This window comes from Pristiophorus japonicus, chromosome 7 (assembly GCF_044704955.1).
Source record: "Pristiophorus japonicus isolate sPriJap1 chromosome 7, sPriJap1.hap1, whole genome shotgun sequence".
NCBI classification, from domain to species: domain Eukaryota; kingdom Metazoa; phylum Chordata; class Chondrichthyes; family Pristiophoridae; genus Pristiophorus; species Pristiophorus japonicus.
In genome coordinates, this window is record NC_091983.1 from 9,133,046 (window position 1) to 9,151,783 (window position 18,738).

Genomic DNA, 18,738 nt, shown 5'->3' on the forward strand with positions numbered 1-18,738 from the left:
GTGAGATGTAATACTCTCCACTTGCCTGGATGAGTGCAGCTCCAACAACACTCAAGAAGCTCAACACCATCCGGGACAAAGCAGCTCACTTGATTGGTACCCCATCCACCACCTTAAACATTCACTGCCTCCACCACCGGCGTACCGTGGTTGCAGTGAGTACCATCTGCAAGATGCACTGCAGTAAGGCGCCAAGGCTTCTTCAGCAGCACCTCCAAAACCCGCGACCTCCACTACCTAAAAGGACCAGGACAGCAGGCGCATGGGAACGTCATCACCTCCACGTTCCCCTCCAAGTCACACACAGCTCTGACTTGGAAATATATTGCCGTTCATGCATCATCGTTGGGTCAAAATCGTGTAACTGCCTCCCCAATAGCACTATGGGAGTACCTTCACTACAAGAACTGCAGCGGTTCAAGAAGGTGGCTCACCATCGCCTTCTCAAGGGCAATTAGTGATGTGCAATAAATGCTGGCCTTGCCAGCAAAGCCCACATCTCATGAACGAATTCAAAAAAAAGTTACAAAACTACAGAAAGATCTGTCCAATCACGTATCTACACAGGTCCTAATTAGAGTTTGGTTTTTAACATGCTTTAACCTAACTAATAGAAATGAGACCAAATTAATACTAACTTAATAAAAACTATAAAGTGGCAATGTTAGAATTAATCTAGAGTCGAGCAGATCTTAATACTGAAAATTAGGAAAAGAGTTATGTTCCGATGGCTCACTTTCCCACATATAAGAACCAGATAAGAGATAGATCAGAGCCCCCCACCCAAGCCTTTCTAGCAAAAACGGGGGAAATTCAGAAAATCAAGGCCATTCATGATGCACCCGGCATCTGCAAGCTGTGGCTTCTGCAGAACAGGCTTTCCAACAAAAAGCTTTGGGTCATTTAACTCTCGCAATGCCTGGTCCCTCAAAATACCCTCAAAGCTCATATTCTTAAAGGTGTAAATTCGGTTGTCTAGCACCTCAGTTAATGGACAGAAGGGACGTTAAAGCGTGCGTAATAGCTTCCTGACCGGGCGGATAGCTTTTAGCGCCCCACCGGAAAATTCAGTTGAGGGCTAACTGGGGCACGAGACACGTTGCCTGGCTGCTGACCATCAGGACGTCAGTCGGGTGCAACGGTCGCTAAATTAGGTACGGACGCCTCATTTAGCGACCGCCACTAATCACGTCTGGAAAAAGTCGGTACGGCCTTCCACAGTCGTTAACTGGTGGTTACTTAAAGGGATGAGGCAGCACTTCCCTCAGTGTTCACCGTTAGTGCAAAGTTTACACAGGGCACGCTGCGTGAACCTACAAGTTTGCAGCTGCAGACAATCCTACCATTACAGCTTTCTAACAACTGAACGTGAAAACTTTAATGGGTGCATTACTAGTCCGACAGAGGGATTTCAAATCTGACTTCGGAGCATGCACAATGGATTCCAGAAATAAACGCAAGGATTTTCATTAGTGCCCCCAGGTCAGTTGTGTAACAGCTAATTTAGCGCCCCTGTCAAACAAATTTATCGCCGGGATGCGCAAACTTTTTCAAGGCGATATACTTACCGCTCCACCTGGATTAACGCCTCAAGATGGGCGGTAACGAATTTTCACCCCTTATTCTCCATCAAGGTAACATATGTCTTTAAAAATTGAATATTTTTGGCCATATATGTTTTAAAAGAAAGGTACTTTTCAGAAGTACTCCCTCCTGGACTGTTTTCCTTTAAGTAAATCTCTCTAATACAGAATTTTTTTTCAAGTAGGTTAATTTTGCAAAATGGATTTATTAACTTAAAATAATATTCAGCAGAACAGCAATGTATATTTAGATTCAATCAGATCTCAATATCTACTGTTTCAAAAAATTGGTTACGTAAGTAAATAATGTTGATGAATTTATAATTTATTGTGGTTTTAAAAATTCTTATGGGGTTAATATTTGAAAATGGATAAGGCCATTGTGAGCTTTACCCTGGGTGTTCTTTTAAACAGCGTTGATGTGCTGAAACAGTGCTTTAGGTTGTGGGGCTCAATCTAAACCAATTACTCACTGCAGCACCACTATCAGGAATGGCGTACCATGGAGTAAATGGACGTGGATCCGTGGCTGCAATTCCCCACACACTGAGCTTCTGATTTTAATTCTCCAACTGTGGGAAGTTACCAAGTGGAGAACAGGCACTTTCCCCACAGGATCAGGAATAAATGTGCGACCAATAATTCTGTTTAATTTAATCTTAATAAGACCCTTTCATTTGGGATATCAGCAAGTTTGAGCGAGACTTTCATTACTATATGAAGCAAGCCAATAGTTACCGAGCTATTTCAGCAGAAGGAATTCTAAAACTCTGCTCCAGTATAATATTTAAAATTTTCCAGACAAATTATTCCTGTTGCAACAAACTCCAAATTTGTGCCGAGAGAATTCTTCATGTGTGGTCATTTAATCAGTAAAACTACTCATTTTATTTTGTATTTACTCTCTTCCCTCCCCCCACCCATATTAAATGTGAGGGATAGTTTTACAAAATTTTGCTCCCACTATTATCGATTGAGAGTTTGGCCATGTACTTCTCACTGGGAGCGCAATTATGAAAAAAATCCTTGTAATGTGTTATTAGATGATTTCAGTTTGTTGCAAACAGCAAATTCGAGATTGTCCTGGGGCGAATTCAAATATTTAGCACTCTCAGTGCAGAGCTTTGTGCAATATGAGCACTTCTCAAGAATTCCGGGTGCAAATCTTCAAATTCACGACACGCATAATTTCCTACCTATTACAGTCAATAACCAGAAGATTATGTAGATTACAGATTGGTTGTATTGAGCTCCAGCCCAAATCTCTGATGTACCCTCCTATTGCAGAATGTTCTAGGCTGGGAGCACTAAGTCATAATGCACCCCTGCTGATTAAGACTTGATTATTTTGTTAACAATTCAATGTTATATATGGATTTATAACAGAAATCATTCAATAAAATTAAACTATAGTTTGTGTTGTTGACGTTTTGTCTAACCTGAAATGTTGCATCATTATTATGCTGCTAGTTGTAATATTTTAATCACAACAGACTTGTTTTTTTTTTTCTCTTTCATTATTCATTCATTCTATTTTCTCCCCTGTATTCCTTTTCTTTTTGGATCATGTTCAGGACCTTGGAGAGGTCAGGAAACCACAAGCAGGGTAGAAAAAACGCTGCATTTGGGACTGAAAGGTAGGACAGAAGCTGATCAACATATCACAGTCAGAATACATTCTCCCATTGAAAACAATGGAGGGCTTCGGAAAGCAGCCAATCTCCACACCCTTCCCCCCCCCCGCCCCAAACCCTCAATCACCGTCTGCTCCCCAAAATGATTGGACCTTCACATGCCCGATGATACTATTGTTTTCAGTGGAGACGGAAGTACCAATGGATCTCACAGCTTGATTTACACTAATAAGTTTAAGAATTTTTAAAGTATGAAGCCAAAAAAAGCAGATCCACAATATATATTGCAAATAGTTGAGAGGTCATAAATGGTCCTTGCTTTGTTTGGTATAATTTTTCTCGTAATCCTAAATCCTACATTGAGTGGATTGATGTATCGTTTAACTTGAAAGAAGGCTTATTCTTCTAGTCAAGCAATTTGCATAATATGACTTGAATATAATTTAATAACAGCTGAATAGCAGGTGCCGAATGGAGGTCTGTGTAATGTGACAGAGGGGCATCGGAAGTGTAACCAAATCTTGAATCAAGGAGTTGAGAAATGAGGCTTAGAATGTCACTTAACACACTGAATGCTGACTTAGATCACAAAGAGTCAATAGAGAGATGCAAATTTGCATGAAAGCAAGGGAAAGATGGAAATAGTATAAGAATATTCTATAGATCAACCTAAAAAAACAGGCTGATCTCGCTTTTCTCATTCTTACATATCTGTATTCTTGTGTGTGTGTAGTCATGGGTGACCAATGGTCAGCCTCACAAGTGAGAATAAAAAAAGTCTTGCTACGTTGGTGTGCTCTCATAACCATGAGCTACCTAGCACCTCCATAAAATAAATGATAAAAACAGTAGGCGTGATTCTGCGAACCTGAGCTCCCGGTAGCGAGCCATTCTTGAAGGGAGCTGCAGGTAGAGCAGCAACACTGCACCATTTAGAAACATAGAAAATAGGTGCAGGAACAGGCCATTCGGCCCTTCGAGCCTGCACCGCCACTCAATGAGTTCATGGCTGAACATGCAACTTCAGTACCCCATTCCTGCTTTCTCGCCATACTCCTTGATCCCCCTAGTAGTAAGGACTACATCTAACTCCTTTTTGAATATATTTAGTGAATTGGCCTCAACAACTTTCAATGGTAGAGAATTCCACAGGTTCACCACTCTCTGGGTGAAGAAGTTTCTCCTCATCTCGGTCCTAAATGGCTTACCCCTTATTCTTAGACTGTGACCCCTGGTTCTGGACTTCCCCAACATTGGGAACATTCTTCCTGCATCTAACCTGTCTAACCCCGTCAGAATTTTAAACTTTTCTATGAGATCCCCTCTCATTCTTCTAAATTCCATTGAATATAAGCCTAGTCAATCCAGTCTTTCTTCATATGTCAGTCCTACCATCCCGGGAATCAGTCTGGTGAACCTTCGCACTCCCTCAATAGCAAGAATGTCCTTCCTCAAATTAGGAGACCAAAACTGTACACAATACTCCAGGTGTGGCCTCACCCAAGGCCCTGTACAACTGTAGTAACACCTCCCTGCCCCTGTACTCAAATCCCCTCGCTATGAAGGCCAACATGCCATTTGCTTTCTTAACCGCCTGCTGTACCTGTATGCCAACCTTCAATGACTGATGTACCATGACACCCAGGTCTCGTTGCACCTCCTTTTCCTAATGTGTCACCATTCAGATAATAGTCTGTCTCTCTGTTTTTACCACCAAAGTGGATAACCTCACATTTATCCACATGATACTTCATCTGCCATGAATTTGCCCACTCACCTAACCTATCCAAGTCACTCTGTAGCCTCATAGCATCCTCCTCGCAGCTCACACTGCCACCCAACTGAGTGTCATCCGCAAATTTGGAGATACTACATTTAATCTCCTCATCTAAATCATTAATGTACAATGTAAACAGCTGGGGCCCCAGCACAGAACCTTGCGGTACCCCACTAGTCACTGCCTGCCATTCTGAAAAGTACCCATTTACTCCTACTCTTTGCTTCCTGTCTGACAACCAGTTCTCAATCCACGTCAGCACACTACCCCCAATCCCATGTGCTTTAACTTTGCACATTAATCTCTTGTGTGGGACCTTGTCGAAAGCTTTCTGAAAGTCCAAATACACCACATCAACTGGTTCTCCCGTGTCCACTCTACTGGAAACATCCTCAAAAAATTCCAGAAGATTTGTCAAGCATGATTTCCATTTCACAAATCCATGCTGACTTGGACCTATCATGTCACCTCTTTCCAAATGCGCTGCTATGACATCTTTAATAATTGATTCCATCATTTTACCCACTATCGATGTCAGGCTGACCGGTCTATAATTCCCTGTTTTCTCTCTCCCTCCGTTTTTAAAAAGTGGGGTTACATTGGCTACCCTCCACTCGATAGGAACTAATTCAGAGTCTATGGAATGTTGTAAAATGACTGTCAATGCATCCGCTATTTCCAAGGCCACCTCCTTAATTACTCTGGGATGCAGTCCATCAGGCCCTGGGGATTTATCAGCCTTCAATCCCATCAATTTCCCCAACACAATTTCCTGACTAATAAGGATTTCCCTCAGTTCCTCCTTCTTACTAGACCCTCTGACCCCTTTTATATCCGGAAGGTTGTTTGTGTCCTCCTTAGTGAATACCGAACGAAGTACTTGTTCAATTGGTCTGCCATTTCTTTGTTCCCCGTTATGACTTCCCCTGATTCTGACGTTTGTCTTTACTAACCTTTTTCTTTTTACATATCTATAGAAGCTTTTGCAGTCCGTCTTAATGTTACCTGCAAGTTTCCTCTTGTACTCTATTTTCCCTGCCCTAATCAAACCCTTTGTCCTCCTCTGCTGAGTTCTAAATTTCTCCCAGTCCCCGGGTTCACTGCTACTTCCTTGGCTTTAATATTATCCCTGATTTCCCTTGATAGCCACTGTTGAGCCACCTTCCTTCTTTTATTTTTACGCCAGACAGGGATGTACAATTGTTGTAGTTCATCCATGCGGTCTCTAAATGTCTGCCATTGTCATCCTTAAGTATCATTCGCCAATCTATCCTAGTCAATTCATGCCTCATACCTTCAAAGTTACCCTTCTTTAAATTCTGGACCATGGTCTCTGAATTAACTGATTCATTCTCCATCCTAATGTAGAATCCCACCATATTATGGTCACTCTTCCCCAAGGGGCCTCGCACAACAAGATTACTAATTAATCCTCTCTCATTACACAACACCCAGTCTAAGATGGCCTCCCCCTTAGTTGGTTCCTCGACATATTGGTCTAGAAAACCATCCCTTATGCACTCCAGGAAATCCTCCTCCACCGTATTGCTTCCAGTTTGGTTAGCCCAATCTATGTGCATATTAAAGTCACCCATGATAACTGCTGCACCTTTATTGCATGCACCCCTAATTTCCTGTTTGATGCCCTCCCCAACATCACTACTACTGTTTGGAGGTCTGTACACAACTCCCACTAACGTTTTATGCCCTTTGGTGTTCTGCAGCTCTACCCATATAGATTCCACATCATCCAAGCTAATGTCCTTCCTAACTATTGCATTAATCGTCTCTTTAACCAGCAATGCTAGCCCACCTCCTTTTCCTTTTATTCTATCCTTCCTGAATGTTGAATACGCTTGGATGTTGAGTTCCCAACCCTGATCATCCTGGAGCCACGTCTCCGTAATCCCAATCACATCATATCTGTTAACATCTATTTGCACAGTTAATTAATCCACCTTATTACGGATACTCCGTGCATTAACACACAAAGCCTTCAGGCTTGTTTTTTTAACACCCTTTGTTCTTTTAGAATTATGATGTAATGTGGCCCTTTTTGTTTCTTGCCTTTGTTTACTCGGCCTTCCATTATTGCTTTTTACATTTCTACCATCTGTTTCTGACTCCATATTACTTCGCCCTGTCTCGCTGCATAGGTTCCCATCCCCCTGCCATATTAGTTTAAACACTCCCGAACTGCATTAGCAAATGTTACCCCCAGGACATCAGTTCCAGTCCTGCCCAAGTGCAAACCGTCCCTTTTGTACAGGTCCCACTTTCCCCAGAACTGGTTCCAATGTCCCAGGAATTTGAATCCCTCCCTCTTGCACCACTGCTCAAGCCACGTATTTATTCTAACTATCCTGCTCCCTCTACTCTGATTAGCACGTGGCACTGGTAGCAATCCAGAGATTACTACCTTTTGAGGTCCTACTTTTTAATTTAACTCCTAGCTCCCTAAATTCAGCTCGAACCTGTGCTTCCATTGAGCGTTGAATCACTGAATAACTCTTGGTATTTCTTATTGATATGTGATATATGTGTAATTGGTGAATTGAACTCACTCATTTTGCATGTCCTATGCTTTATAGAACAAGGATGAAGGTGTCCTAAACAGTATCACAGTTATGACAGCTATGGGAGTGGCAAGACTTGTGCGCACTTGTGAGGCTCACCATTTACTGCATTGCTTGCGATTAAACAAGTTTGTAATGGATTAAAATATGCTTCACACACCCTTCTGGTACTCTCTCTGCACTGCACAGACCTCCATGACAGGATGTTCCATGTTTACATTCCAGCAGTTTACATTCCAGTTTAAATATTTCTGGGGCGTGGGGAAATATAGCATCCTCCCTGGCCAGGCAATTCTTCGGTCTCACTCACCTCCCTGCCCCTTCCTTCCCTTGCTCCCCTCCCCTCGCACCCTGCTCATCTCCCCCACTCCCATCCCTTCCTTCCATCACATCCCCACCCTCCCATTCCATTCCCTCTGGTCCCTCTCCCCTCCCTCTTCCCCCCCCCCTCCATCTCTCTGCCACTCGCCCTCCCTCCCTCTTCTGCTCCCACTCCTCCCCTCCCTCTCCCCCTCCTGTCCCCTCCCCTCCATCCTTCTCTTCTCCCTATCCCTCCCTCCCCTCGCTATATACTTCGCTTTTCCTCCTCTCTCCTCTTCCCTCCCTTCTCTCTCCCCATCCTTTCCTTCCCTCTACCCCTTCCCTCCTCTCCACCTCTCCCCCTCCATCTCATCCCTCTCTCTTTCCCTCTCACCCACCATCTCATCCCTCTTTCCCTTTCCTCCTTACTTCTCCTCCCCCTCTTCCCTTCCTCCCCCTCTTTCCCCTCCTCTCCCTCTTTCCCCTCCTCTCCCTCTCCCTGTCCTTCTTCCTCTCCTCCCCTCTCCCCCTTCCAGTTCTCTCCCTCTCCCACTCCCTCCTCCATCTCTCTCCCCACTTTTCACTGCTCCGTCTTTAGCTTTGTGAAAACGGCATTTTGCTGCCTAGCACACCATTGCATTGAATTGAATGTCATGAAGTTGCTGTATTTGCCTGGTCGATTCAAACTAAACTCACCACAAAATATTATGTCAAGTCATTTCAAGTTGTAAGTACCCTTTTAATAACGTGATATGATAATTACTGCAAACCAACCTCTCCGGCACTGAAAATTAACTATTTGGGAGTTTCATTCCTTCAGGTTTTTCATTATTGTTGGAGATTTTTTAAAAAGATCAAATTTGAAATTTTTATTTTTTTTATTTTCCCTTTCTGTCATTTATTTTCCAACTCTCTCTTAATCCATTCTTTCTTTCCTTCTCTTTATTTCTCTTTCTGTACCTGATTATGAATTGAGTTCACCCACTCTAATTTACACTTCCTCCTCAGTTCTTGCTCTGTTTTTTTCAGCCCATAGGATATACGGCACAGAAACAGGCCATTCGGCCCAACAGCATGCTGCCGTTTATGCCTCCTCCCGTCTTTCCTCATCTAAATCTATCAGCATAAACCTCTATTCCCTTTTTCCACATATGCATATCTTGCCTCCCCTTAAATGCATCGATACTATTCTCTTCAACCATTCCCTGTGGTAGTGAGTTCCACATTTTCACCACTCTCTGGGTAAAAAAGCTTCTTCTGAATTCCCAATTTGATTTCTTGGTGACTATCTTATATTATTGGCCTCCAGTTTAGCTCTTCCTCACAAGTGGAAACATAGAAACATAGAAAATATGTGCAGGAGTAGGCCATTCGGCCCTTCGAGCCTGCACCACCATTCAATATGATCATGGCTGATCATGCAAATTCAGTACCCCATTCCTGCTTTCTCTCCATACCCCTTGATCCCTTTAGCCATAAGGGCCACATCTAACTCCCTTTTGAATATCTCTAATAAACTAATGAATACCTCAACAACTTTCTGTGGTAGACAATTCCACAGATTCACAATTCTCTGAGTGAAAACATTTCTCCTCATCTCGGTCCTAAATGGCTTACCTCCTGCATCTAACTTGTCCAATCCCCTAACCTTTGCTGCACTCCCTCAATAGCAAGAATGTCCATCCTCAGATTAGGAGACCAAAACTGCATACAATACTCAAAGTGTGGTCTCACCAAGGCCCTGTGCAACTGCAGTAATACCTCCCTGCTCCTATACACAAATCCCCTCGCTATGAAGGCCAGCATGCCATTTGCTTTCTTTACTGCCTGCTTATACCTGCATGCCTACTTTCAATGACTGATGTACCATGATACCCAGGTCCCGTTGCACCTCCCCTTTTAATAATCTGTCACCATTCAGATATTTTTGTCACCTGTTTTTGTCACCAAAGTGGATAACCTCACACTTATCCACATTATACTGCATCTGCCATGCATTTGCCCACTCACCTAACCTGTCCAAGTCACCCTGCAGCCTCCTAGCATCCTCCTCACAGCTCACACTGCCACCCAGCTTAGTGTCATTCTCTCTCTGTTTTGTTAATTCAAAAGAGCAGTCTCACCATACAGACTTTTTCTTTTCAAAATGAAGTAGTTGAAGAAAATCACAATCCATTTTAACTTTAAAAAAAAAAAAAAATGGGCATTGAAAGAATGAAAAATTATATCTTATTGGACAATGCGAGGCATTAGAATTCGCATCTGTGGACAGTCATCAACACAGGGTGCTTCAGCAATCTTTTAATTCAACCGTGCAAGTTAATTCAGCTAATTCACACTGTCGGCAATTAGATGTAATTAGCACTAACCATTTAAAGTAAATAATAAGTTACCCACGGATTAGCAATTTGATGATGATGAGTGGGTAAATTCACTGCATGCTTTAATAATAAACCATTTGAAGGATGAGAGGGGATCTCATAGAAACATATAAGATTCTGACGGGACTGGACAGGTTAGATGCGGGAAGAATGTTCCCGATGTTGAAGTCCAGAACCAGGGGACATAGTCTTGGGATAAGGGGTAGGCCATTTAGGACTGAGATGAGTAGAAACTTCTTCACTCATTAACCTGTCGAATTCCCTACCGCAGAGAGTTGTTGATGCCAGTTCATTGGATATATTCAAGAGGGAGTTAGATATGGCCCGTATGGCTAAAGAGATCAAGGGGTATGGAGAGAAAGCAGGAAAGGGGTACTGAGGGAATGATCAGCCATGATCTTATTGAATGGCGGTGCAGGCTCGAAGGGCCGAATGGCCTACTTCTGCATCTATTTTCTGTGTTTCTATTGACCATTCCTGGTCTCTGCGAGATTAGCTAATCTCAGTTTGGGTGGTAGTTCAGGTGCTGCAGTTGGCATCAGCAATCCTGAGGAATGGAGGAGGAAAATCAGCAAACTTCCCAATCCTGATCACTATCCAGTGACATCTCAACTGGAAGTGAATGTGTGTAGCCGTTGGATGCGAACAGGATCAGGGTTGGCTCTGAAGCACTATCAGTACTCATTGTCTAGATTCATACCCGAAGAATAGGCACTTGGATGAGGTAAAGTGTGAAACCCGACCTCAGCAAGGGGCAGTGCCTACTAGTTCTGGTAGAAGAAAACTAGCGGCAAAGAAAATAGATTTACATGGGGAATAAAGTTCATTTTTCTTCAAACAAAACTGAATGTCATTCATGCACTGTCGTTTAACCCATATGCAAGATACAACTAACCGCATGCTGGGTGAATTTGTCAAATCACAATAAGCTTTGATTTAGCACCACAATGTATCTGTCCTTATTTTGCTGGTTCAATTTTGATTTGATTTGATTTTTTTCCCACCTTATTTTATTATTAGTCGAAGATGCCTTAGACCTTTAGAAAGACAGTGTGGTGTGGACAGAGCCTTGAGTAGTGAGTCTGGCTCGGGCAGGTATGGCAATTGGGGTCTAAGGTGGCTGAACGAATTCCTTTTTTTCCCTCTGGTCACCACTAGATTGTGGTGTCAGCTTTTCTGTGGTGTGCAGAAAGTGGCTTCAGGCTCTAACCCTAGTGGAGGCAAGACCAGTCAGGAAATGAGGGGAGGGAATGAATGGGCCTTGGACTAATAGGGTTAGAGCATGCTTTCACATGAGGCAAATGGCAAGAACACTAAAAACCAGTATGGTGATCTTTGATCATAAAGAAACCTAAAGGGGAAAAAATGGCTTGGTTCCCCTTGTCTGTTTTATTTATTCATTTAGCAAAATTTGATTTTCAAAAATATTTTGTGATTATGACATGGCCAATAACTCAGAGTACAAGTCAGACTTGTTGCCTTTTGCCTACCTGTGTTTTTTCTTCATCTTTTGTTGTAGTTTCTGCTGAAGTAATGGTGCTGCAGAATTGTCAACTCATGGAAATCAAGCTGTCTTTTTGTTTCTTGGTACCATCTGCTACTCATTGTGTAATGTAGGAAGGTGGGAATCCAGTCCGTAGATCACCTACCTCTCAGCAGGATGGTGACATAGTGACACACTGCAGACCTGGGCAAGCCTCCCTCAAACAGTCAGAATGTTTTAAAATGTCTTTAATCGTTTAATGCGGGAGGGGGGAATCTAGTCAAGTTTTCGATCCTGTTGTCAAGAGCATTTTGCAAAGGTGAATCACAGACTAGCATTGATATTTGTCTCTAGTTCTCCCAGTTATTTGACAGAAAAATATATCCTATTAATTGGCAAGAAATGTTTTTTTAAAATGTACTCAGTTGAACTCCTCCAGTACCAAAGATGCCATTTGGTTTTTCTGCAATCTACAGCACTGGAATGGTACCAGATGGCAGAAGGGTTGCAGAAAACTGCATTATATTAGAACAGTACAGTAAGTTACTGTGCATGACTGATTGGAATTTACATTTTTTTACATACTCAAATATTTTATGATTTTTTGGGTGATGATTTTATACTAGTTGGGGCAATTAATTGCAATTTTTTTTTAATCGCTTTCTCTTTGTTAACTGTGAGCATTTAGAATCTGCTTTACTGCATCCATTTGTCAACTTAATAACCCTTTTTTTTAAACCCAAAGTTGATGTAGCTGTTTGTAGGTCTTTAATCTGTGTCCCCTGTGTTCCGTTGCCCCAGCATGCCAGAACTAAGCCGCACTGGAAGCCGTGACAAGAAAGGTGGACAGCAAACATCAAGGTAATGCAAAGCAAGTCAGTACTCTGTCTGGTCACTGAAGAGTTTGCTTTTATCAGTGTACTTGATCATAGTATCATAGGAACAGGAGTAAGCCATTCAGCCCCTCGCGTCTGTTCCGTCATTCAATTAGATCATGACTGATCTGTACATAACATAAGAAATAGGAGCAGGAGTTGGCCATTTGGCCCCTCCAACATTTAACAAGATCATGGCTGATCTGATCTTGGGCTCAACTCCACTTCCCTGCCCGCTCCCCATAACCCTTTACTCCCTTATCGTTCAAAAATCTGTCTATCTCCACCTTAAATATATTCAATGACCCAGCCTCCACAGCTCTGTATCTTAACTCCATCTGTCCACATTGGTTCTGTAACCCTTAATAACCTTGCCTAACAAAAATCTATCATAGAATCATAGAAATTTACAGCACGGAAGGAGGCCATTTTGGGCCATTGTTGTCCGCATCAGCCGACTAAGCTATCCAGCCGAATCCCACTTTCCAGCTCTTGGTCCGTAGCCCTGTAGGTTACGGCACTTCAAGTGCACATCCAAGTACTTTTTAAATGTGGTGAGGGTTTCTGCCTCTACCACCCTTTCAGGCAGTGAGTTCCAGATCCCCACCACCCTCCTGGGTGAAGAAATTGCACCTCCCCCCAATTTAAATCTATGCCCCGTGATTATTGACCCCTCTGCCAAGGGAAATAGGTCCTTCATATCCACTCTATCTAGACCCCTCATAATTTTATAAACATCAATCAGGTCTCCCCTCAGCTTCCTCTGTTCCAAAGAAAACAGACCCAATCTTTCCTCATAGCCAAAATTCTCCAGTCCAGGTAACATTCTTGTAAATCTCCTCTGCACCGTTTCCAGTGAAATCACATAGAAACATAGAAAATAGGTGCAGGAGCAGGCCATTCAGCCCTTCTAGCCTGCACCGCCATTCAATGAGTTCATGGCTGAACATGAAACTTCAGTACCCCCTTCCTGCTTTCACGCCATACCCCTTGATCCCCTGAGTAGTAAGGACTTCATCTAACTTCCTTTTGAATATATTTAGTGAATTGGCCTCAACTATTTTCTGTGGTAGAGAATTCCACAGGTTCACCACTCTCTGGGTGAAGAAGTTTCTCCTCATCTCGGTCCTAAATGGCTTACCCCTTATCCTTAGACTGTGACCCCTGGTTCTGGACTTCCCCAACATTGGGAACATTCTTCCTGCATCCAATCTGTCCAAACCCGTCAGAATTTTAAACGTTTCTATGAGGTCCCCTCTCACTCTCCTGAACTCCAGTGAATACAAGCCCAGTTGATCCAGTCTTTCTTGATAGGTCAGTCCCACCATCCCGGAAATCAGTCTGGTGAATCTTCGCTGCACTCCCTCAATAGCAAGAATGTCCTTCCTCAAGTTAGGAGACCAAAACTGTACACAATACTCCAGGTGTGGCCTCACCAAGGCCCTGTACAACTGTAGCAACACCTCCCTGCCCCTGTACTCAAATCCCTCGCTATGAAGGCCAACATGCCATTTGCTTTCTTAACCGCCTGCTGTACCTGCATGCCAACCTTCAATGACTGATGTACCATGACACCCAGGTCTCGTTGCACCTTCCCTTTTCCTAATCTGTCACCATTCAGATAATAGTCTGTCTCTCTGTTTTTACCACCAAAGTGGATAACCTCACATTTATCCACATGATACTTCATCTGCCACGCATTTGCCCACTCACCTAACCTATCCAAGTCACTCTGCAGCCTCATAGCATCCTCCTCGCAGCTCACACTGCCACCCAACTTAGTGTCATCCGCAAATTTGGAGATACTACATTTAATCCCCTCGTCTAAATCATTAATGTACAATGTAAACAGCTGGGGCCCCAGCACAGAACCTTGCGGTACCCCACTAGTCACTGCCTGCCATTCTGAAAAGTACCCATTTACTCTTACTCTTTGCTTCCTGTCTGACAACCAGTTCTCAATCCACGTCTGCACACTACCCCCAATCCCATGTGCTTTAACTTTGCACATTAATCTCCTGTGTGGGACCTTGTCGAAAGCCTTCTGAAAGTCCAAATGTACCACATCAACTGGTTCTTCTTTGTCCACTTTACTGGAAACATCCTCAAAAAATTCCAGAAGATTTGTCAAGCATGATCTCCCTTTCACAAATCCATGCTGACTTGGACCTATCATGTCACCATTTTCCAAATGCGCTGCTATGACATCCTTAATAATTGTTTCCATCATTTTACCCACTACCGATGTCAGGCTGACCGGTCTATAATTCCCTGCTTTCTCTCTCCCTCCGTTTTTAAAAAGTGGGGTTACATTGGCTACCCTCCACTCGATAGGAACTGATCCAGAGTCAATGGAATGTTGTAAAATGACTGTCAATGCATCCGCTATTTCCAAGGCCACCTCCTTAAGTACTCTGGGATGCAGTCCATCAGGCCCTGGGGATTTATCGGCCTTCAATCCCATCAATTTCCCCAACACAATTTCCCGACTAATAAAGATTTCCCTCAGTTCCTCCTCCTTACTAGACCCTCTGACCCCTTTTATATCTGGAAGGTTGTTTGTGTCCTCCTTAGTGAATACTGAACCAAAGTACTTGTTCAATTGGTCTGCCATTTCTTTGTTCCCCGTTATGACTTCCCCTGATTCTGACTGCAGGGGACCTACGTTTGTCTTTACTAACCTTTTTCTCTTTACATTTCTATAGAAACTTTTGCAATCCACCTTAATGTTCCCCTGCAAGCTTCTTCTCGTACTCCATTTTCCCTGCCCTAATCAAACCCTTTGTCCTCCTCTGCTGAGTTCTAAATTTCTCCCAGTCCCCAGGTTCGCTGCTATTTCTGGCCAATTTGTATGCCACTTCCTTGGCTTTAATACTATCCCTGATTTCCCTAGATAGCCACGGTTGAGCCACCTTCCCTTTTTTATTTTTACGCCAGACATGAATGTACAATTGTTGTAATTCATCCATGCGGTCTCTAAATGTCTGCCATTGCCCATCCACAGTCAACCCCTTAAGTATCATTCGCCAATCTATCTTAGCCAATTCACGCCTCATACCTTCAAAGTTACCCTTCTTTAAGTTCTGGACCATGGTCTCTGAATTAACTGTTTCATTCTCCATCCTAATGCAGAATTCCACCATATTATGGTCACTCTTCCCCAAGGGGCCTCGCACAATGAGATTGTTAATCGTTCATTACACAACACCCAGTCTAAGATGGCCTCCCCCCTAGTTGGTTCCTTGACATATTGGTCTAGAAAACCATCCCTTATGCACTCCAGGAAATCCTCCTCCACCGTATTGCTTCCAGTTTGGCTAGCCCAATCTATGTGCATATTAAAGTCACCCATTATAACTGCTGCACCTTTATTGCATGCACTTCTAATTTCCTGTTTGATGCCCTCCCCAACATCACTACTACTGTTTGGAGGTCTGTACACAACTCCCACTAACGTTTTTTGCCCTTTAGTGTTCTGCAGCTCTACCCATATAGATTCCACATCATCCAAGCTAATGTCTTTCCTAACTATTGCATTAATCTCCTCTTTAACCAGCAATGCTACCCCACCTCCTTTTCCTTTTATTCTATCCTTCCTGAATGTTGAATACCCCTGGATGTTGAGTTCCCAGCCCTGATCATCCTGGAGCCACGTCTCCGTAATCCCAATCACATCATATTTTACATCTTTCCTGTAATGCGGTGACCAGAACTGCACAGTACTCCAGCTGTGGCCTAACCAGTGTTTTATACAGTTCAAGCATACGTTTCTGTTTTAGTTTTGAAATTTTCAATTGACCCCCAGCCTCAACAGCTATTTGGGGGAGAGGGTTCCAGATTTCCACTATCCTTTGTGTGAAGAAATGCTTCCTGATACCACTCCTAAGTGGCCTAGCTCTAATTTTAAGGTTATGCCCCCTTGTTCTGTGCTCTCCTACCAGAGGAAGTAGTTTTTCTCTATCTACCCTATCAATTCCTATAATCATCTTCAACAACAACAATAACTATATAGCATCTTTAATGTAGTAAAACATCCTAAGGCACTTCACAGGAGTGAAGCAAAATTTGACACCGAGACACATAAGGAGATATTAGAGCAGAGAGATAGGTTTTAAGGAGCATTTTAAAGGAGGAAAGAGAGGCAGAAAGGTTTAGGGAGGAAATTCCAGCGCTTAGAACCTTGGCAGCTGAAGGTACGGCCGGCAATGGTGGAGAGCTTAAAATCGGGGATGCATAAGAGGCCAGAATTAAAGGAGCGCAGACATCTCAGAGGGTTATCAGGCTGGAGGAGGTTGCAGACATAGGAAACAATTCAATCAGATCACCACTTATCTTCCATATACAAGGGAATACAAGCCTAGTCTATGCAACCTGGCCTTATAATTTAATCCTATTAGCCCTGGTATCATTCTGCGGATATAGATGTCTATATTCTCGCGGATATAGATTAATTATCAGAATCATCCATTTCAAACTTGCATATCCTGCGATGAGACGCTAATTAGTGGCTGGAAAATAGACTCCATTTTTCATGAAAGGAGGAAATTCTGGCTGAATGGAACTTAGCAACATCAACAACTTGTATTTATATAGAGCCTTTAATGTTAGTACAAGTGCAGCGCCTAAAAATCCGGAACCCTCGAGACCGAGGCCGTACCGGTTTCCGGGCTTTTCCAGACTTTTGATTTGCTTTCTGACGTCACAAATCCGGAAACACCCGAGCCCAGGTTCGGGTATTTCCGGATTTCAGAACGTCACAAAGGGGGGGATTCCCGACGAGGAGCTATTCGGGCCGTCCAGCCCCGCCGAGGAGGATGTCATCAGGTGGGCCCCGCCGAGGATGTCGACGGGCTGCCCCACCGAGGAGGTGTTCTGGCGGGCTGGCCCTGCCGAGGAGATTTTAGGGTGGGCCCCGCCAAGGAGGTCATCGGGCAGGCCGACGAGGAGGCCCCGAGGTAAGGGCAGTGGCGGGTGAGGCGAGTGGCGGAGAGGTGAGGCCCGAGGTCGGGCGGCGACGGGGCTCCGAGCTTGGCAGGGTCGCCCGATCCAGATTCCGCAACATTTTACGGATTCCGGATGACTCTGCCACCGATCGTCCCGGATTCCAGAACTCCAGATTCTCGACGCTATACCTGTAAAATTCGAGATGCTTCACAGGAGTGTTATAAAATAAAATAAAATTTGATACCGAGCCACATCAGGAGATATTAGGCCAGATGATCAAAAGCTTGGTCAAAGAGGTAGGTTTTAAGGAGCGTCTTAAAAGAGGAAAGAGAGGTAGAGAGGCTGAGCGGTTTAGGCAGAGAATTCCAGCGCTTAGGGCCTTGGCAGCCGAAAGGCATGGCTGCCAATGGTAGAGCGATTAAAATCGCGTTGCTCAAGGTGCCAGAATTTGATGAGCGCAGATATCAAAGGGTTGTGGGGCTGGAAGAGATTACAGAGATAGCGAGGGATGAGGCCATGGAGGGATTTGAAAACAAGGATGAGAATTTTAAAATCGAGGCATTGCTTAACTGGGAGCCAATGTAGGTCAGCGAGCACAGGGGCAATTGGTGAATGGGACTTGGTGCAAGTTAGGACATGGGCAGCCGAGCTCTGAATGACCTCAAGCTTACAGAGGGTAGAATATAAAAGGCTGGCCAGGAGTGCATTAGAGTAGTCAAGTCTAGCATGGATGAGGGTTTCAGCAACAGATGAGCTGTGGCAGGGTGGAGACAGACTATATTCCGGTGGTGGAAATAGGCCGTCATAATTATGTTGCGGATATGTTGTCAAAAGCTCATCTCAGGGTTAAATATGACACCAAGGTTGCAAACAGTCTAGTTCGGCTTCATACAGTTGCCAGGGAGAGGGATGGAGTAGGTGGCTGGGAAATGGAGTTTGTAGCGAGGACTGAGGAGAAAGGCTTTGATCTTCCCGACATTGAATTGGAGGAAATTTTTGCTCATCCTGTGCTTTTGAATGATGTTGCCGAGGGGTAGCATCTAGATGAGAAATAGGAGGGGGGCATGCATAGATGCTTGGGAGACCCCAGAGGTATCGGTGTGTGAGCAGGAAAAGAAGCCAATGCAAGTGATTCTCTAGCTATGATTAGAGAGATGAGAATAGAACCAGGCGAGTGCAGTCCCA

The 18,738-nt window shown here is 43.8% G+C and overlaps 1 protein-coding gene across 31 annotated transcripts in view; it reads left to right on the forward strand.

Moving 5' to 3' along the window:
• The window catches only part of rims1a (regulating synaptic membrane exocytosis 1a), a 908,397-nt gene that overhangs the window by 657,866 nt on the left and 231,793 nt on the right, over positions 1-18,738 (forward strand). For 27 of the 31 annotated variants that reach the window (XM_070884742.1, XM_070884748.1, XM_070884749.1 and 24 more), the window contains 2 exons: positions 3,158-3,220; positions 12,536-12,595. The exons of the other annotated variants lie outside the window; for them this stretch is intronic. In XM_070884742.1, the coding sequence (XP_070740843.1) occupies positions 3,158-3,220; positions 12,536-12,595 (123 nt within the window). The remainder of the gene's footprint in view (positions 1-3,157; positions 3,221-12,535; positions 12,596-18,738) is intronic. 31 annotated transcript variants of the gene reach the window in all.